Below are 20094 nucleotides of genomic sequence, written 5' to 3'. Positions count from 1 at the left end.
GAGATGTATTTTTGCCATGGAGGCTATTCTCTTTCTTAGAAAACTTTCCCCAGTTTTCCTTTGCAACTGTTAACTGGGAAGAGAAGGGTGGGAATTGTTTTTCTTATTTGTTTGTTTTCTTTTGAGGTGGGCGAGGGGAGGGTGTTTTGTGGGGCATGAAACTTGAATCAGGACACGATTTCCCCAGACCTCGGGAGTTCTCGGATTCTGGAGTCTGCGAGCCGGAGCTGCTGTAACCTTCCATGTCTTGTCTTCGTCGTCGAACCACTCCATCCAGGTCCGAGAATTCATCGTTGAAATCCTGAGGGGAGACGATGACGTGAGGAGACAGGCAGGCCTTTGTAAACCTGAGCCCTCTGGCTTACGCCTGACCCATAAAATATGAAAATGAAGCATGGGTTACCACACGCTACAGGATTTTCCTAACCTGGGAGTATCTGGTTACGGAAACTGAGATTCTTCAGCATGGTTAGAAATCTCCTAAGAAACAGCCCACGGCTTGTTTGAAACAAATATCTGGAGAAAAGCACTGGCTGGCTGGTGAGAAATGGCTAGTGGGAACCTGAGAAGTCTCAGCAGGGCCGTGCCCGAAACATCTGACTGCTGCAGACAGTATAAGAGAAGAGTAGACATCTCAAGTCCATTCAAATATGTGAACAAAAATGTTGCAAATTATAATTTAAAAAAAATGACAGTGGGCACAGGAAAGAAAAAAAAAATACTGCTGACCAAACAAACCGAGAAAAAAAAGCTGCACCCTTTTAAATTAGATCCGATCAGGGTCAGCTAAGGTACAGAGGGTAGGAAGAAGATGTGAGAAAAGGTCACAGTTTTAATTTGCATTCCACTGGCTTCCCTGAAGTGCTAAGGCCTAGGGAGACACATAGTGTTCCCAGCTGGCCCTGGCAGAGGCAGAATTAGGCTAAGCTCTTAACTGTTTAGCTGCCAACTGAGAAAAGACTCATCTGGTAAGCAAGCAAATGAGCAACTTTTGTGTTTGGGTTTGTGGTCTTTGGGTCATCTCAACATTCCTTACATTCCTTACAATGATTTATAGGGTGAAAATTTGATTGACTGATTTATACTTAATGGTTTGAGACAGGGTCTCAATCTATCTCAGGCTGATCTCCAAGTCTCAAGGTAACTGGAGGATGACCTTTAACCTTGGACCCTCCTGCCTCGACCTCTACAGGTGTGTGCCACCATGCCAGCTCTGTTTGGTGCTGGGGACAGAACCCATGGCTTCGTGCAGGCTAGGCTAGCACACTACCAACTGAGCTACAGCCCAGTCTGAATAGTGAAAAACTTTAGTCTCTTCAACTTACTCTTGACTTACTGGATGCTTATCCAGTATGGGGCAGTGTGCGAGCCACTTTACACACACGGATGCGCCGGATCTCCCAGCCCATGTGGTGAGCTCAGCAAGCATTACAGTGGATGAAAGAAGAGGGCCAGAGTGGAAGGAACTTCCCTGAGGATGGACTCCAGCTGGGTGGGCTCAGACTGGAAGCCATGTTTGCTGAAGTCTAAGTCATCGTGTGTATTCATTCTGTACTGCCCACACCTCTCCCCTCCCTGTGCTGTGGATCACTCTGATGGCTTTGTGGAGATGGAGAGCCACCCTCACTTGAGAAGCACCAGTAAATGCAGTCATGTAATATCTAGACTTTGTGGTTTTTGTTTGTCATAATGATTTTAAGGTCCATCTGTGTGGCAGCATGTATTAACACTTCAATTCCTTTTTATGAGTGGGTAATATTCCATTGTATACTATATTAAAGACATTCCATTCATTAGTTAAAGGATGTCAGGGTTTTATCCTACTTTGTGGCTATTATGAAAAATACTGCTATAAACATTCCTTTTTGTTTTTGAGACAAGGTTTTGTTATGTATTCCAGCATGGCTTATGTAGCCCAGTCTGGCCTAAAACTCATAGCAATCCTCCTCTCTTAGTCCCCCAAGTTCTGGGATTGCAGGGCATGCCGCCACACCCAGATAAACTTTCCTGTTTGAATTTTTATGTGAACATGTTTTAATTACACTAATTTTTCAAAATGCAAAAGAAGATTCATAGATGTTGAAACTTTTTTGTTTTTGTTTTGTTCTCTTTTTTCTGGATAGCTCTGGCTGTTCTGGAACTCATTGTGTAGATCAGGCTGGCCTCAAACTCTAAGATCCACCTGCCTCTGCCTCCTGAGTGCTGAGATTAAAGGCTTGGGCCACCACCCAGCTGAAACTATGGGTTTGTATTGCTTGACTCAAGGCAAACACCAATAATCAGTGTGGGGTCAGGGACTTATATGATATTGTTAGACCTGTCTAGGAAAAACAAAATTCTATTATAGGTAGGCATCGTGTATAAATGAGAGATACCACTGGAGGTGTTCACTGTGGTCTACAAAGTCCAAGGGAACCATAATAGCTGTATATCTGCTACCTGAGCATAAGAGCCTTGCCTAGTCATTTCTGAGTTTGCCCATCTTTTCTAAGCTAAAGTCTTGGAAGGTAAGAATTAGTTTTAATTTTCCCTGGTTTCTGATAGTGTACACCAGTATAATACCCTGAGTGGACCTTTGTGAGCTGAGCCTGTCTCAAAGAGCTTTGTGGCTCTCTTTAAAGGAGCATTGTGAGGCCTTTAATCCCAGCATTCAGGAGGCAGAGGTAGGCAGAGCTCTGTGAGTTTGAGGCCAGCCTAGTCTACAGAGCGAGATCCAGGAAAGAAAGGCACAAAGCTACACAGAGAAACCCTGTATCAAAAAACCAAAATAAAATAAAATAAAATTAAATAAATTAAATAAAAAATAAAGGAGCATTGTGTCTGGAATGTAGCCTAGTGGAGAGTGCTTGGCTAGCATGCATAAGGGCCCGGGTTTGACTCCTAGCACCACACACAACAAAACTGACAAGCAAGCGAAGCAAGGTCTTATGTACCTCTGGTCTCTCTATCACATTTCTTCTCTGTAGAACAACCTATAGATTACTAGGAAAAAAGTTAGTGGCCTCCTTTGGTTCTTCTGCTTCTGGAGAGGTAAGCTGTCCCCTAACTACACTGGTCATGAGTTCTTCCCAAGCCCTGGCTGAGGTGTGAGCACAGGGTGCTGAGGATTGAACCCAGGGCCTCGCGCTTGCTAGGCAAGTGCTCTACCACTGAGCTAAATCCCCAACCCATGGCTCCATCTTTTGCTCGTGCATTTAGATCATTACTTGGACGGCTTACCAGAGGCAGAGATGAAGGGCGATCTGTCCGGAAACTATTTTCAGCAGAAGATGGGTTGGGACTGTTACCGACACTAGTGTTCTGAAATCACAGGAGGAAAATGAAAATCCAGATCAACTACAGAATTTAGGAAATACCAAAGAAAGGCAGCATAGAATTCTGATGTCATACGCACCTCCAAGTGTCCACACACAGATTTTAGCAGTTTGTATGTTGAATCTCTGGAGAGTAAGGAGACAAATATGTACTGGAAAAAAAAAGTACAATCAAGAGTTTAGAGTTGGGGGGGGGGCAACTAATCCAGCACTCGGAGCAGAGGCAGCGATTCTGTGAGTTGAGGCAGCTGTCCAAAGCGAGTTCAGAAAGGCAAAGTACACAGAAACCCTGTCTCGAAAAAGCAAAAAAAAAAAAGAGTTTAGAGTTAAAAAATTATTTGTCATGTAGGTTTTGTGTTTTCTCATAAATTTTTAAATTACATTTCATGTTGGGTGTATGTGTGCACGCACGAGCACTCATATGTGCACCATGGTGTCCCTGTGGAAATCAGAGGACAATTCTCCACCATATGAGTCTTGAGGGTTGAACTCAGGTCATCAGGCTTTGTGGTACACACATACCTTTACCAACTGAGCTGTCTTTTTGGCCCCTAGCTTTTATATTTTCAAACAACAAAGATTATCGCTTTAACTATAACCTCATTTTTTAAATCTGAACATTCAATTTTTATTTTATTTCTTGAATAAAACAAGTACAATGCCCCTTGTGTTGTGTTTTTTTTTCTTTTTTTCTTTTGAGGCAGGGTCTCATGTGGTCCAGGTTGGTATCAAACTCCCTATGCAGCCGAAGATGATCTCGAACTCTTGATAGTTCTGCCTCCACCCACCAAGGGCACAGATTATAGGTGTGCACCACCATTCCAGTTTATGTGATGTTGGGGATTGAATCCAGGGTTTCATGCTGTTAGGCAAGCATGTTACCAATGGAGCCACATCTCTGGCTCCTTATATCCCACTTATTACAGTAATAAAATCCCCAAATTCAATAAAGCACAATAAAAAAAGTGGAGCAAAATGAAGGCTCCCAAAGGATGACATGGGTGTCCCCTAAAAGCACAGAGGGGAGGGCAGGGCACTAAGGCAAGGCTGGTGGTACAGGCTGGGTCCTCCAAAGTGTCCTCCCCTCCTGAGTGTTTGGTTTTTAAAGGTATTTTGTGATTCCTGGAGGGGGCCTGCGTTCTCTGTTCTGACCTAGATTTTTGTAGAAAACATCCCAGCAGCTCTAACAGGGTTGCTCTTTTTCATGGCACGTCTAGATTCTTCCTTGTACTAATATGGACATTGCTCACCATCCCCTATGCCCCCACCATGGGATGCTTGTGAGTTATGGGGAAAAAAAAATAAAATCAAAGCTAGCCAAGTATTTTGGAAAAAAATGACATATGGAAAGATTTTACTTCTGTGTAAAATGGTACATCAACAAGATTTGAACATCGCCTTGTGTGTGTCATGGGAACTTTTCAGACTGAGTTTGAGTGATCCTTCTCATTGACCACCAAGAGAATGAGGCAACTCCAAGTCAGCATCACTGCATTCCAGAGTAGTGGGTGCTGTGGGCTCCGGCACTGGACAGATCTGGGTGCAAAGTCTAGCTCTGATGTACACTGGCAAAGAGTAAGTGCTTGATAGCTATATGTATTTTAAAAAGAGGCATGTTAATTTGTTTTTTAGTTTATCAGAATCTATCATCTATCTATCTATCTATCTATCTATCTATCTATCTATCTATCTATCTATCTATCTATCTATCTATCATCTATCTATCTATCTATATCTATCTATCTATCTATCATCTAGTTTGATCATTTGTCTATCTTACTATATAGTCCAATCTGACCTCAAACTTATGATTCTCCTGAGTTAGTTCCTAAGTACAGAGCTCACAGATGTGCACACTTGGTCAGAACAGCTGTTATTTTTCCTTCTTACCCATACTCAGTTATCTAGCATGGTTAGAAGGTGAAGGCAGCTGTTACGCTTTCATGAAAATAACAGGTGAAACAAATGTCTAAATGTTAGGGCAGCCCAGTTCAGGAGTTATTCTAGAACCTTGGTACAGAAGACAGGCTCTGTGTGTGTGTGTGTGTGTGTGTGTGTGTGTGTGTGTGTGTGTGTGACCATATTGCATGTTGTGGTTCATGTGTAGAGGTCAGAGGATAGCTTGCCGGACTCAGTTCTTTCCTTCCATCACCTGGGTCCTGGGGATAGAATGCAAATCTTTAGGCTTGATGGCATGCCTGGTTCACATTAGGATTAGGAAAAACTCAAATTAATTGTGTGTGTATGTGTGTGTGTGTGTGTATGTGTGTAGGCCTGTCACCTGTGAGACTGGGGATCAAACTTAGGCTGTCAGGCTTTTGCCAGTCCCTTAGTTGCTGAGCTACTCACTAGCCCAGCCCCCCCCCCCCGGGGGGTTCTGTCTGTCTGTCTCTTGGTTTTTTAACACAAAGCCTCTCTGTAGTCCTGGCTGTCGTGGAACTCAATATTTAGACCAGGCTGATCTTAACCTCACAGACATCTGTCTACCCTTGCCTTCCAAGTGCTGGGATTAAAGGCATACACTACCACACTCAGCCCAAGCCTTTTCTTTTTCCTTTTTAAACTTAGTTTTAATCTATTATTATTATTAGTGCAAGCATGCATGTGTATGATGTATGTGTGGATATGAGTGCCACAGTGCACACATGTAGAAGTCAAAGCACTACGTTTGGGAGTTAGTTCTCTTTCTCCATTGCGGGATCTGAGGACTGAATGCTAGCTGTCCGGTTTGCAGTTAGCACTCTTGTCCACTAAGCCACCTTGCCAGCCTCCCGGATCTTTTTTTAATGGATAAATTTCGTATTGGTGTCAACTGGATGGTGGGGGAAGCATTGTTAGCACACAGTAGGTTCCATGCCTTTGACGTACTTTCCAGAGTTGTTCTGCATACAATGCATGGTTAACGCTGTTTGCTTTCTGTGCGGTTCCTGTAAACTTGCCATTGAAATGCATTAAATTATAACAACCACAACAATAACCACAGACAAAGCAAAGGTGGTCCTGCACTGCGGTACTCACCCTGTCTGTGACCGTCGATATGATCAGGGCATTTGGCACCAGAAGGGCAGTTTTGGTTTTCTTTATCAGGGTGACAGAGAAAGCTGGGATAGAGATCTGAAACAGAACCATCCAGTCAACGCCAGCTCAGACTTGACCTACAGCACTTCAAATCTACATCTGGCTCAAGACACCACCAGCAGGCTTCATGAAAAACTGAATCTGGGAGTGGTGGGAACATATCACTGAGCTGTTCAGACAGGGGTATCCAAAGCCACAGGACACAGCTGGGAAGTTCTAGACATGGTAACAGAACACAATATTTATTCTGATGTTCATGCATCAGGGCTCAAGGCTCCGTGGAGGTCTAGGGCTTACAGGATCTGCTCTGGACTTGGTTTTTGGGTTGAACGCAGGTGGGAGAGGAAAACATGCTGGACAGAAAGTCTTGAACTTGAATTTAGTCCCGTTACTATAAACATGACCTTCTCAACCTTACACACTATCCACGCAAAGCTTCTGCCTCCTGATTTATAAGTTCAGGCAGCCTTCCTTAATATTCAGAATTTTTTTCGGGATTAAATAAGATAAGGTCCAGAGGACATTCAGTGCTGAATAAAAACTTTTACCAGGTTCCTCATTTGTCTCATGATATCAGAGAGCACAACATGTTCGTTTCTGGCTCAAATAAGTAACAACAAGCCATACTTATCATTTAATTATGCCAGTCATGTAAGGCTTAGGTATCAGATCACAAAATATGTTCAGAGAAATACATGGCTCATTCAAGGTCCTGTACATCAAACTTACAAACATTGGGATCTGAACTAATCTGATCCAAAACGGTCATTTCCTCCCAGATGATAGGCTATAAGAATATATCAGATGACACAGAGAACAGTGACCGCCACTGTTTGGTTTCAAGTGAAAATGACCATATCACTGTGAACCCCCAAACAGTCTCACACAGAGGCATGGTTTAAAACAAAAACAATTCGACTTGATGCATAGGTACACACACTTGCTGGAACATGTATTTTATAAAGAAGCTTCATGAATTCTGAAAGAGGTCAGTGGGTCAGTGGGGGAAGAGAAGGGCCTTGGGCTGATTCTGCCAGTTTGAAGGAATGGAAACAATTTTCTTTCTTTCTTTCTTTCTTTTTTTTTTTCTTTCTTTTTTCTTTTTCTTTTCTTTCTTTTTTTTTTTTTTTTTTTTTTTTTTTTTTTTTTTTTTTTTTTTTTTTTTTTTTTTTTTTTTTTTTTTTTTTTTTTTCTTTTCTTTCTTTTCTTTCTTTTTTTTTTTTTTTTTTTTTTTAAAGATTTATTTATTATATATACAGTATTCTGCCTACATGCATGCTTGCAGGCCAGAAGAGGGCACCAGATCTCATTATAGATGTTGTGAACTACCATGTGGTTGCTGGGAATTGAACTCAGGACCTCTGGAAGAACAGCCAGTGCTCTTAACCACTGACCCATCTCTCCAGCCCCAAGACAGGGGTTTTCTATGTAGTTTTGGTGCCTGTCCTCGATCTCGCTCTGCAGACCAGGCTGGCCTCGAACTTAGAGAGATCCACCTGCCTCTGTCTCTCAACTCTGAGATGGGTTATCCTCTGCTTCGAGGAGTTCTAGGAAGGGAGACTGTGAAAAATGAGGGACTGATCATTTAGATACTTTCCTAAAAGCTATTGTTTTAAAGATTTCTACTCAAACATTCTCAAGGGCAGGGGATAATTCTGACGTTGGGATCACTTTGGAAAAAACTATGATAACGATGATATCAGAATGAGTCCGATGTGGCTTCTGAGCAAGTACCACAAGCGCGCAGTGACAAGGGGCCATAAGTTCAGGCTTTCCTGAGCCATAAATGACCCAGAAGGAATTTTAATCCTCTGTTCCATGGCTATAAAATTATAACTGAATAACTTGTGAAATGAAGACAACGTGAACTTTCAGTGAGACTAGATGGAACAAGATATATACGAATGTTAATTTTACCAGCATCTTTAAAAGATCTCGCTGGTAACACGTGTTTCAGGGTAGGCATTTAGAAAGAGAACAAGCTGATAGTCTTTAACCTTAGAACATGTTGAGCCGGGAGGTGGTGGCATATGCCTTTAATCCCAGCACTTGGGAGGCAGAGGCAGGCGGATCTCTTTGAGTTCGAGGCCAGGCTGGGCTACACAGTGAGTTCCAGGACAGACTCCAAAGCTACACAGAGAAACCCTGTCTTGAAAAATAAAAACAAAAAACAAAAGAACATGTTGGACTGAGGTCTGTTGACCCTTGAGGGAATTCTGCAAGACCTCTGAAGCCCAAACCTCTCTGACCCCATCTTTGGGGTGGGAAGACACAGACAGACCACTGTCCTGGTTCTCATCCTGTCCCCTGCTAATTCAGTCTTCTCTCTCCGAGGATTAGCTGTAGCTCACACAGAAGAAGCCCAAGTGTGTCCACGTATTAAAAGACCAGGGACACTCCTTTCAGCTTCTTTTCTTTTCTTTTTTCATGGTGGTGAATGACTTTATTTTTTTAATTTTTATTTTTCTGGAGCTGGGGACTGAACCCAGGCCCTTGTGCTTGCTAGGCAAGTGCTCTACCAATGAGCTAAACCCCCAACCCCTCCTTTCAGCTTCTTTTTGTCACTGAAGTACATGCACCATTTTCAAACCATTGCTAAATCCCACTAGCTGGAAGTTCACTCACTGCCTTGGTGAACTTATATGTTATTAAAAAAGAAAAATCCTTTGTTCAGAATGTCTTCAGTTCCTGGACTCTCATTAGAGACCCAGACTTGCTCTGAATTCAGAGCCACGTTTATCCCGCTGAGAAGCAGGACTAGATCCCCCACAGACCCCATGACCAGCTTCTTTTAAATATAATTTATTCATTTTTATTTTATGTGCATTGGTGTTTTACCTGCATGTATGTCTATGTGAGGCTTCAGATATTGGAGTTACAGACAGGTATGAGCTACCCTGTGGGTGCTGGTCCTCTGGAAGAGCAGTCAGTGCTATGAACTACTGAGTCATCTTTCCAGCTCTGACCAACTTCTTATAATCCTGAAATCTAGAGTAATGGTGGAATACTACTTTGCATTGGTCTAATTCAGAGAATGCCTCAATTCAAAATATGGCTGTCTAAGAATAACGTATAATAAGCATATATAAAAAGGAACATGAAGTATGCTGTTCTCCAGAGCTAACACCAGCACGATAGAGAATATTCATCATATTCGTTGAGTGGTCCTTATAGGATTACCAGTGGCTGTAGGGAGAATGTTTAGGTATAGTATATTTATTTCAAAGGGTTTTATTTCATAACTGGCTACTTTATGGCTATTAAATGGCTTACTCATAATCTCAAGGTACAGTACCTGGAAACTCACTGAGGTCACGCAAAGCAGGAAGGCACTCCTCTGACCTCTGGCTGCCTGAATGAACTGTGCTAGAATGCCGTAGTTCACAGGCACGACTGTCTTTTCCTTCTTTGTGGGACAGTTTCAGAAAGCAAGGCCTCGAGAAACTGCTAGTTCCTTCATCACTGAGGCTGTTCCCATGCTCTGGGTGTCCTGTGTCTCAGCTCGACTTTGTGTTTGACGGAGAATCCAAGGCAGCCACACCAGAGCATATTGAGGTCATGGGGCTCTGATTTCCACACACCAAGCCTTGTACACTCAAGTTCCAGGTCCTTGTGCCAGCAAGGGTAAGACACTAATTTACAAACCTGTTGTCCTAGTAACTATTATGGATACAATAAAAATGGATAAGTTTTAAAGGTTTTTTTTTTTTTTTTTTTCAAAGGGGTAGATGTTTGAGGCAATGTCACATACAGTAGGTTAGGCTCACCTGGAACTCACTTAGAGTCCAGCCTGCTGTCAGACTCATGGAAGCCCTCCTGCTAGGATTATAGGGTTGAGCCACCACATCCCGCTACATATTTTGGTTTTTAATGAATGCCTTTGAGACAGATGAGAGCATGTTTCCCAGAAACACACAAGAACAACTTCAATGTCTCTGATGACATGTGGGTAAAAGGGATTCAGGGCTAAGGGTGGGAGAAGAACAGGGTGATGTGTGTAAGGAAAGGGGGAAGCAGGTGGTGCTTTGGGGAAGGGAGGAAGTCAGAATCATCTGGAGGCATTTAGAGCCATCGAATTTGGAAGCACAAGAAAGGAAACTGGATATAAAACTCAGGCTCAGGAGGGAAATATTTAAATATAGCTAAAGTAATTTCTACTAAAACAGGCAAAGAATACCGTGTTAACCCTGTCTTCTAAACACACCAACCTTAGTGTCTTTTCCAAAGACTTTGGAATGAAAACAAATCCAGTTTTCCGACACGAAGAGCTTTCCTTGGTATAGAATTTCTTTCTGGAGAGCACAGGTAAAGCCTAAGAGACAGACAGGTGGAGCAGCAGCATTTAGAATCTCACCAAACTAATATTATTTCCATGATTTCTATTTCATATAAAAAATTGTCTCTATTTTGGCGACAAAACACACATTCACACTCCAAAGTTCCATTGCTAGCCACTAAGAAAGGCAGGTCTCTTCAGGGCCAATGCCTCCATTTAATGCAACTCCATAACGGCCTGCCTTGTTTTGTTGTTGGAGAGAGCTCAGTATGACCAGAGATGCTCCTGTCTACCATCTTTGTGACCCTGACCAAGCATGCCCCAAAACATTCAGGTCTGTCATGCTTTAACTTTCAAGCATGTGCTCTGTGAATTTGGGTTAAAGCATGCCCAGAACTATGTCCGTCCGCCATCTTTCCTTCTTGAACTATGACCTTAAAATGAGCACGCTCAGAAGCGTGCCCACCCCCAAAGTGATTTCCTACATGTCTGGCTTCCCAGAATAAAACTCCTAGGCTTGCTTTCTTTGAGGAGGGCATTGCTTTGGAAATAACTCCTGTGTTCTTTATCCACTGCAGGTAATAGATTGTTCCTCATTTTTTAAATTTCTTGCTATACTTGTTTTTGCATTTACACACAATATATGAACTTACTTTACTTGGTTACACTATCACTTCTGTATGAGTTTTTTTTTTTTTCTTTTAAGATAAGGTGTTGTGTGGTCCAGGCTACCCTGGAGTTCAGAATTTCGACTTGGATGGGCTCAAATTTGAGAAGCTCCCGCTGTAGTTCCGAGTGCTGGGATTACAGGCAAGCATCACCATGCCCAGCTCCCGAGTCACCTTTAGCATAATAAAGTTGTCGTGACTAGCATGTATTTTTCAACTCAAAGTGTTAGAGACGTTCTATTGTAGAAACGGGAGGAGGGCAAGTCTACCTCCAGAAACCAAGCATGGTGTTTTCAAGATCTCTTCTATCCGCAACAGTGCGTCACCTGCATGCTAATATAAGCACTCCTGGTCCTCTCTTGCCAAGATCCTAATGACTCACTGATGATGTGATGGTCTCCCTGGGGAAAGAGCACATGACCACACCTTCTGCCGGTCAATGAACAAGTATACATTAACAAGTATACACCGAGAGAGGCTAGAGTTGAATCATGGGTCCTGTGATGAGCCACACGCCGACCCGGCATGCTGGGAAGCTGCTTGGGTGTGACCACTATGCTTTGCACTGCACAGGCATGGATACTTCTGTACACCAGGGACTACTACGCTTCCTTTCAGCCTCTTGGGGCAGCCTTTCCTGCCCCAGGCTGATCATCCTAAATCTCAGGATGACTCAGGCACAAACTTTTCAGCATAAGCAGAAATGGCAAGGACGTCACTGTGGAACCTTCCTGAATGACTCGGTATCACGAGAGCAGACTGTTCCTTCTGTCTTACGCTCCAGGGTGTTAGTGAGAGGTGAGCGCACCTGGTACACCTATACTTCCAGAAACTCTTTTTTGGTGACCAAGTCCCTGAAATGTGCTCTCCTTCCTCCTATACTGTTGAGACAACTCAAAAAACATTTTTCTAATATAATTTTTCTTTGAAGTGTATGCATGTTTTGTCTGCATGTAATGTCTGTGTACCTTGTTCATGCCTATTGCCCTTGGAGCCCAGAAGAGGGCACTGATGCCCAGGACTGGAGTTACAGAGAGTTGTGAGCTGCCATGTGGGTGCTGGAAACTGGACCCAGGTCCTCTGAAACTGCTGAGCCATGTCTCCGGCTCCTTCAGACAGACTTTGAAATATGTAACTTAAACCAATAACAGGTGGGACTTACTTTGCCTCAGTGGTTCTTCAGTCGGGACATCAAGAAATAACTTGTGAAAGTGCATGTTCGCCTTGTACTGCGGGAGGGCAAAACACAGGCATCAGCACCGCCACCAGAGGTTGCCAACCACCACACTAGTTTAACTACTAATTTTCCAATTCAATCCTTCAGGGAGACACAGGGGACGCAGGATCACATAGGTTCATGTTCCAACATAATTAACACCTTGCTGGGTGGCCAGCTGAGCATCAGATCAGGGCAAAGGTACTCCCGATAAGACAGCAGACGACATTCTAAGGACTTTCACCAGGGAAGGTGCTGGAGCCATACACCCAAGTGCCCTGGGGAAAGCTCAGGGCTTAGAAGCTTTGCACTCAGCTAACCCTGAACTTGAAGTCCTTGGCTCTACTTCTGCCTTGGTGTGTGGTCATGCCCTCACCATTTAGCTCCTCTGGGCCTCAGTTTCTTTTTTTTTTTTTTTTCTGTTTCTGATGTCAAAAGAATTCCCTCCCTTAGACGGATACTTCCAGGTTTACACAGAGTAACACATTGGGAGAGTCCACCATGCGGGGCAACATGTGGTCACCAGTACAATGTGGCCATGAAAGCACATGAGGCCAGAGGCAGACGAGCAGGACATAACACTCCAGGGTGGGACAAGGCCCAAGTGTCTGAAAATGACATCCTTGCAAATTGCACCTGGCTCTGTAACTGTGGAGATAATATACAGCCAGCAAGTTGTAGCTAGTGAAATGCTTGCCACAAACATCATCTGCACCCCAACTCCAAGTAGATGGCACCCCATTCCAGGGTTAGGACACCGTGAATCAGGGATATTGAGGAACATGGCCACACAGTGACTGAGAGACAGATCTAGGTCCTTTAGTGACAGGTTGCTCTGCTTCTAAAACGCTCCTGAGAAAATATGTGCTAAGACAGGGGTTCTCAACCTTCCTCATGCTGCACATCCACATCCATACCATAAAATTATTCCATTGCTACTTCAAAACTGTAATTTTGCTATTGTTATGAATCAAAACGTAAATGTCTTATATTCCGGATATCTGATATGTGACCCCTGTGAAAGGGTCGTTCGACCTCCATGGGGGTCACTACCCGTAGGTTGAGAACTGCCGTGATGGGCACTCTGAAAAGCAGGGTCTTTGATGCTGTGCTACCTGAACCAGCAGAGCTGGTCTCAACTACAAAACCAGACCATCTATTGCATAAAGAAAAGCTCTAGATCAGGCTATTAAGTCTGAAAGACAAAAGGTCGGAGATATTCTATTATAGCTCTTGGAAGACTAAAACAAGAGGACCGTCATGAGTTCAAGGGCAACCTAGGCAGCAGAGTATTGTGGGGTAGGAGGGGGGGAGGGTTGGGGAGAAAGAAAGGAAGAGGAAAAAAAATCAATACAGCATATAAGTATATTATTGACTGTTGATGGCCCCATGGGGAGGGCAAAAAACAATCTTTTTTTTTTTTTTTTTTTTTTTTTTTTTTGCATTTTAATATCTGTATCTGTTGAATCAAGAATCACTGGCTCTCCCATGTGGGAAAAGGGACACAACCCAAAAACAATCTTTAAAAAGGGCACACCTTGGTAGGATAGCTGTGGAAATTGAAAATTAAAAAATTAAGTTTCACGCCTGTGCCCACTCTTTTGTTTAGTTCTTAGAAGGCACGAGTTCAGGCATTTAGGGGAGACATATACAACAACAAACTGGAGGACATTGGCATTCAGGGGCCTTGCTCAGCAGTGGAGTGTGTCCTTGGCACACAGGACTTGGGTTCAATTCCTAGAACCAAAACCCCCAAATAAAACCCGAACTCCCCCAAGCTGGCCCTGGTAAAGGTGGATTCTGTCACCTCTCTGGGTGTGTTCAGCACAGACAGAGTTGTGAGCTGTGTGTTCAGAGGTCTTGCTTCTCTGTGCGGCAGGTACCCGATGAGACGATATTATAATCCGTGGATACAGCGCTGCCCCCCAACTCTGTGAGACATCAGACAAGCGCTTGAGTGTCAGGCTCTGTCTCACATGCGTGCAGATGGCTCAGCTGTGGAATCCAGTCGGCCAGGCGAACAGCGCCCATCTGTCCTTCACATTCTCTCAACCCGGTGCCTACTTTGGCCCTGCTTGGTAGACGGCTGCATTTCGGGATTCTTACCCGCCATTGGCTCCCATGGCTGTGTCGCCCCCAGAGCCCACACACACTGCGGCCCCTCGTTACCTGGCTGGAAGACGAAGACTTCTTTCTTTCAGTCTTGCTTTCGGCTTTACACTCATTCTTATCGCCCGACCAAGTGGAACCATCAAAACTGGATTTTGACCTGGGGAAATAAAACCCACAGAGATTACACAAGGAACTGTCTGTGTCGCTCATTATAAACCCTCACTGCTGTGCCATGTCACGCGGAAGACTGACATTAGTTTTCTGCTTCTAGATACAGATCAGAGCTCACGACACTCTGAGGGCATTTGCGAATCACGTGACCGGGATGAACTCAGCAGGCTGCCATGATGAACTGCAGAAAGGGCATTTGAGATGTGAAAGTAATTATATGGGTTCAACAGTGTTTCTAATCAATAGAAAGAGGAGTCCTTGAGGCCCATTGCCCAATAAAGTTACAGCTGAAGCTCAATCAAGGAATAGTTTTTGTTTCACAATCCATTAATATTTAATAAGAATTAACTAAGTGGAGCATTGTGCTGAACGCCTTAGGCACACAAGACAGTCTTTATCCTTAGAGAGCTCGTGGGTACATGCATCGAACATTTTTTTTTCTTCTTTTTGTTAAAGGCAGTGCATGTCGGGCATGGTGGTGCATGTCTGTGATGCTAGCACATGGAAGGCTAAGGCATGAGGCTTTGGATAAGGGGGTCTGACAGTTTGATTTCCCATCTGCTTTCTGGTCCTGTTCACGGCACCTGCAGGGAGGGAGAAGAACACACTGAGAAGTCTCAGAAAGCAATACTGTGTAAGGAAGTGCTCCACCCACCGAGGGCGGTGCTCCACACGGCTGTGCCTTCTCCAGACCATCAAAGGTAGCATTGTCTGTCCCATCTGCCCACAGTCCACACCTCTTCAAAAAGTCTCCCTGTGTCTGCAGTTTGGTTGGCAGGGATGAATGCATTTGAGGCCACTGTGAGCTACACAGAATCTTCCAAACACAAGAGTGGGGTTTGGAAAGACGGCTTAGTGGGTAAAGAGTGAGTGTTACTAACGCATGAGGACCCAGTCTTGGACCCCCAGTACCCACGTAAAAAGCCAGGCATGTCTGTGGGAGTCTGTAACCTCAGCACTGGGTTGGGTAGAGATAAGGGGGTTTACTGGGTTCATTGCCACTGGCCCAGCTGAAAATGGTGGACTCCATGCTCAGCGAGAGACCCTGTTGAAAGGAATAAGATGAAGAGAGAGAGAAAAGGACACTTGAATTCCTCCTCTGGTCTCTCAGTGTATACACATGGGCTCACATTACCTTCCCCATCGTGTGCACACAAGGCACACCCCCCAGACAGACACCATCGTAAAAATCGAGTCTTCCCTTGTCTGTTAAAGGCAGAGGCTAGAACTCTGGAATCTTGGTTGCAGGCTGACTTAAGCCTGGCTCTCCACTTGAAGCAGATGTGTGTGAGTCTGCACATTATCTTCAACCCTGTAGCTGGGAACAATCATCTCAAAGTGGAAAGCGTGTATGAGTTCTAGAATTGATGCACACACGTGTTTTATAATTATGTAGTTGCTTTATTGCTAGTGGCTGGAAATAGTATACAGAAGGTCCATAATTTGACACAGTTTCTTAAATTGAAACTACTTATTTGGTTCAAAGTAGATCTAGGAGGAATCTGAACGAATTCAAATGCCACAGAGGGACAGACATGATGGACACTGGGCAGACAGTAGACACTGGTGTTCTCTGCTATGAGAACATAAGCTATACAATGTTTAGGCTTCTCCCGGCAGATTATGATCCATAAATCAGGAAAAGGACCTCTCAGCAACTCACAGTAGATGGATTTGACCAGCTCTGGACTAGCTAAAATGTTCTCTGGGAATTCTGGGATTATTATTATTATTATTATTATTTAACTATGAGTTTGCCTATATTCAACCCGAAAAGATAACTATTTTTACAAATGTCAAAAATAATAATGACATTTAGATATGTATGACAGTGCCCGACTGCAATCCTAGTATTTGGGAGACTGAGACAGGAAGATCATGAATTTAAGGCCATCCTGGGGGATATAGTGAGTTAGGGGTAAGCCTCAGCTACACAGTACATCAAATATAAACAATAACAACAAAACAATGCTGGGTGCATGCACTTAACCCGAGCATTCCGGAGGCAGAGGCAAATGGATCTCTGTGAATTTGAGGCTAGCCTGGTCTACACACAGAGAACCTTGTCTCAAACAAACATCAAGAAAACAAAAGGACAGCAGCAAATAAAATAAGGATGGAATGCATCACTTCTGTTAGTTCAGGGCGTGTTATGTTATTGGAATTAGAAGGTAGCGGGCAGATGTTCTGAAGGACTATGCAGGGTAGGCAAATACAGTAAGAAGGGCAGCTCTCTCTTTAAGGGCTTGAAAGGCACAGTGGCACAGAGGCAGCCCTGTGGTGCAGACGGGAAGCTTCTCCGCATCGTACTGATTTCTCCGCATCCTCTCGGCCATGCTAGTCTCACTTCCTACAGCTGCCCACAAGCAAGACCAAAGCCCGGTGCTAAATGAAGGCGCCCAAAAGCAGTTAAGAATTTCCAGACATCGCGAGTGGAGCGTCAGTGCACGGCCCTCTGCACCGCTGCCAGGCCGGATACCCTCGTGGTTCCCCACATCTCCTACTGATGCACGCAAGTTCTCAGTTGAAGCCTGGGGAAGTCAGAAAGAACCCAAGCATTTGCAAGGTAACTCCCCAGTCCGTCACAGCGAAAGAACCATGAGAGCGCACACATTGCGCTTGTGTGTGTGTGTGTGTGTGTGTGTGTGTGTGTGTGTGTGTGAGAGAGAGAGAGAGAGAGAGAGAGAGAGAGAGAGAGAGAGAGAGAGAGAGAGAGACATGGTCATTTGGTGCGTGGGGCAGGGTGCTCTGCGGGAAAACAGCTCTAGAAAAATGGTGAAAGACGAGACTCCACAAACAGGGTGTGCAGGGAAGACAGAAATTATTGGGAGTGGGACCTGAAAAGGGAAATCTGGGTGAGGAGTTACACTACAGGCATTGATTTAGGAGAGGGCTGAAAGGAGACAGAGGTGGAGAGCTAGGGAGGAAGGGCAAGGTAGGACTTGGTTAACTGTCTCCTGGCAGAGGTGGGGGAGGGCAGGGCTTCTAACAGCTACAACCATGGGGAGGAGAGCACTTCCCCTTTGTGGAGAGTCCTCAAAACCACATTTAAACCTGGGGACACAGCTTGGTGGTAGAACAGTTGTGTGTGTTCAGCCTCAGGTTTGATCCCCAGTACCAAAAAACAAAACCAAAATTAAAGCACCACCACCAACAAAACTTCTCACATTTATTCCTCTGGCCACAAATACCTCTAAGCTCCCGCTTGGTAGTTTTTGCCTCTGAGAGTGATAGAGCCTACAGCTCTGTATTAAGACACATCACTCCTCCCTGACAGCCAAACCAGGTCTCCTTCATAGCCCCAGTCCCAGGACATGGGTAGCTCAGCAGATCCCTGGGATAGGTTCTCCTCTGCTCTTTCCCGTGGCTCCCAGGAAAAGTGAGGGTCAGGTGTGCGTATGTGGAGGCTGAGCAGACACTGGGCGCATTCTGGACTGAGAGTAGACCCGCTGGCTTCCTCGGTCAACACATCAGTGTTTTCAGAAAGAGGCAGCCCCTTCTGCAGAGGCTGAGGAGCAGGAGCAAAAGGTCCTGCTAGGAAGACCTGAGAGTAATAGGGCAAAACCCAGGGCCATGCTTTCTCAGGGCACAATCTGCGTACAGTTGAGCCACAACCATAAAACCAGAAACACCAGTGTTCCTACAAGCCCGAGAACAAAGGGTCCACTGAAGACTCACCACAGGCCAATGCTTCTCTTCTGGTCTGGGGACTCGGCCTCCACTGACGAGGTAGGAGACTGGGCTGTTGGCGACTTGCTGACCTTCTTCCTATCCTCCACACCATTCTCAGCCTCTAAGCTGGAGAAGAGAGAGAAGCGCTTCACTTTAGACATCCAGAGGGAGGCGGGAGGAGAAGCAATGAAGTGCTCCCGGGTTCTAGAGAGAGGAATGATCTTCATTCCTCACTGGCAGCCTGGTCAACTCTGGCAGCTGAGGTCCTTCCCAGCCTCCATTCTGAAGCCACTCCGTGGGAGCCTCAAGGGCAGGCAGTCCCTGCAGGTGACACCTGCTTCCCTTGTAAAGGTCTGACCGCCCAGGACTTGCCCGGCTCCCGGCCTGTGCCCGTGGCCCCGAGCTGCTCAGCTCTGCCCAGCCAAGGCGTGTGCTGTGCTGCAGATGACCTGGAGGCTGGGAGAGCCCCTGTGCGCAAGCGCATGGCTCACACACATGGGTGGCCTCCTGCAGGTGCCCAGAACCCCCACCCTCTTTGTTTGCACGTCGCTTATGTCACTTATCACCTTTTGTTGTACTTATGACGGTCCCACTCCGGATTGTTGTTTTAACTACGTACTTCCCTAAGCAATTTACAGACTCTAATCTTTACAGCCACCCAAGCTAAGTGAGAATTATTACCTCCATTTTATAGGTAGGAAATCAGAGGCCCTCACTGAATATCTTGCCCACAGAGCTCATATCTATTTTAGTTCTGTCCCCTCATGAGGTATTTGTATATACATTCTATTTCTAATTTCATCCACCCACCCCTCCACCCAGCTCTCCACCCACCCATCCATCCATCCATCCATCCATCCATCCATCCATCCATCCATCCATCCATCCACCCACCCCTCCACCCAGCTCTCCATCCATCCATCCATCCATCCATCCATCCATCCATCCATCCATCCATCCCTTTCTCCCACCCCAACTCACCCACTTATTCATCTTATCCAATATGGGAGTTCCAAGGTGGGGCAAGAATTATGTTCATCTTTATATTAACCATTCAACACAGCACGGCAGTGGGCCGTGAACAATGGGCTATGGAAAAACTAACCCTGACCTTGGTAAGAGAGACAGGAAGAGGGTAGAGAAGAAGGTAAATCAAGAGGGTTTGCTCACTGAACCACCGACAAATGGATGACTGCCAGCGTGGTGGATGAGGCAGGAGCACCAGTTGGTGGATGGAGACGGCCTTGGGATGGTTTGCCATGTGGGAAGTGGGAAAGAAGTGAAACTGAAGGAGAACAAAGGTGGTATTCACAGTCCAGACCGTCTTTGATCTTAGCCTGGGCTGTAAAAACTCAGGAGACACACTTCTGAGGTTTCCCCACACTCTACTGAGGCTGAGCAGAAAGTCAGATGCAATAAAGCGGCATCGCTGTGGCATCGCTGTGACGCATTAGCTGATGTGAATCCTAATTTATCACCTATTTGCTGTTTCTGCTTGCATGTGAGCAGGCAGGAGGTTAACACGCAGGCAGGCCAAGCCCTGTGTGTGCTCATTAACCATGTTTCACAGCAAACAGACACTGTAGG

The 20094-nt window shown here is 45.0% G+C and overlaps 1 protein-coding gene across 1 annotated transcript in view; it reads right to left on the bottom strand.

Moving 5' to 3' along the window:
• The window catches only part of Gramd2b (GRAM domain containing 2B), a 72177-nt gene that overhangs the window by 12616 nt on the left and 39467 nt on the right, over nucleotides 1-20094 (bottom strand). Inside the window, exons 2-9 of the mRNA XM_028888320.2 lie at nucleotides 18514-18633; nucleotides 14722-14821; nucleotides 12499-12565; nucleotides 10601-10704; nucleotides 6333-6428; nucleotides 3395-3466; nucleotides 3220-3300; nucleotides 190-301 (exon numbers count right to left, since the gene is read on the bottom strand). Of these exons, the coding sequence (XP_028744153.1) occupies nucleotides 190-301; nucleotides 3220-3300; nucleotides 3395-3466; nucleotides 6333-6428; nucleotides 10601-10704; nucleotides 12499-12565; nucleotides 14722-14821; nucleotides 18514-18633 (752 nt within the window). The remainder of the gene's footprint in view (nucleotides 1-189; nucleotides 302-3219; nucleotides 3301-3394; nucleotides 3467-6332; nucleotides 6429-10600; nucleotides 10705-12498; nucleotides 12566-14721; nucleotides 14822-18513; nucleotides 18634-20094) is intronic.

This window comes from Peromyscus leucopus, chromosome 19, assembly GCF_004664715.2.
Source record: "Peromyscus leucopus breed LL Stock chromosome 19, UCI_PerLeu_2.1, whole genome shotgun sequence".
Taxonomy (NCBI): domain Eukaryota; kingdom Metazoa; phylum Chordata; class Mammalia; order Rodentia; family Cricetidae; genus Peromyscus; species Peromyscus leucopus.
The sequence above is the reverse complement of the archived record's forward strand: the minus strand, read 5'-3'. Positions and strand labels throughout refer to the sequence as shown.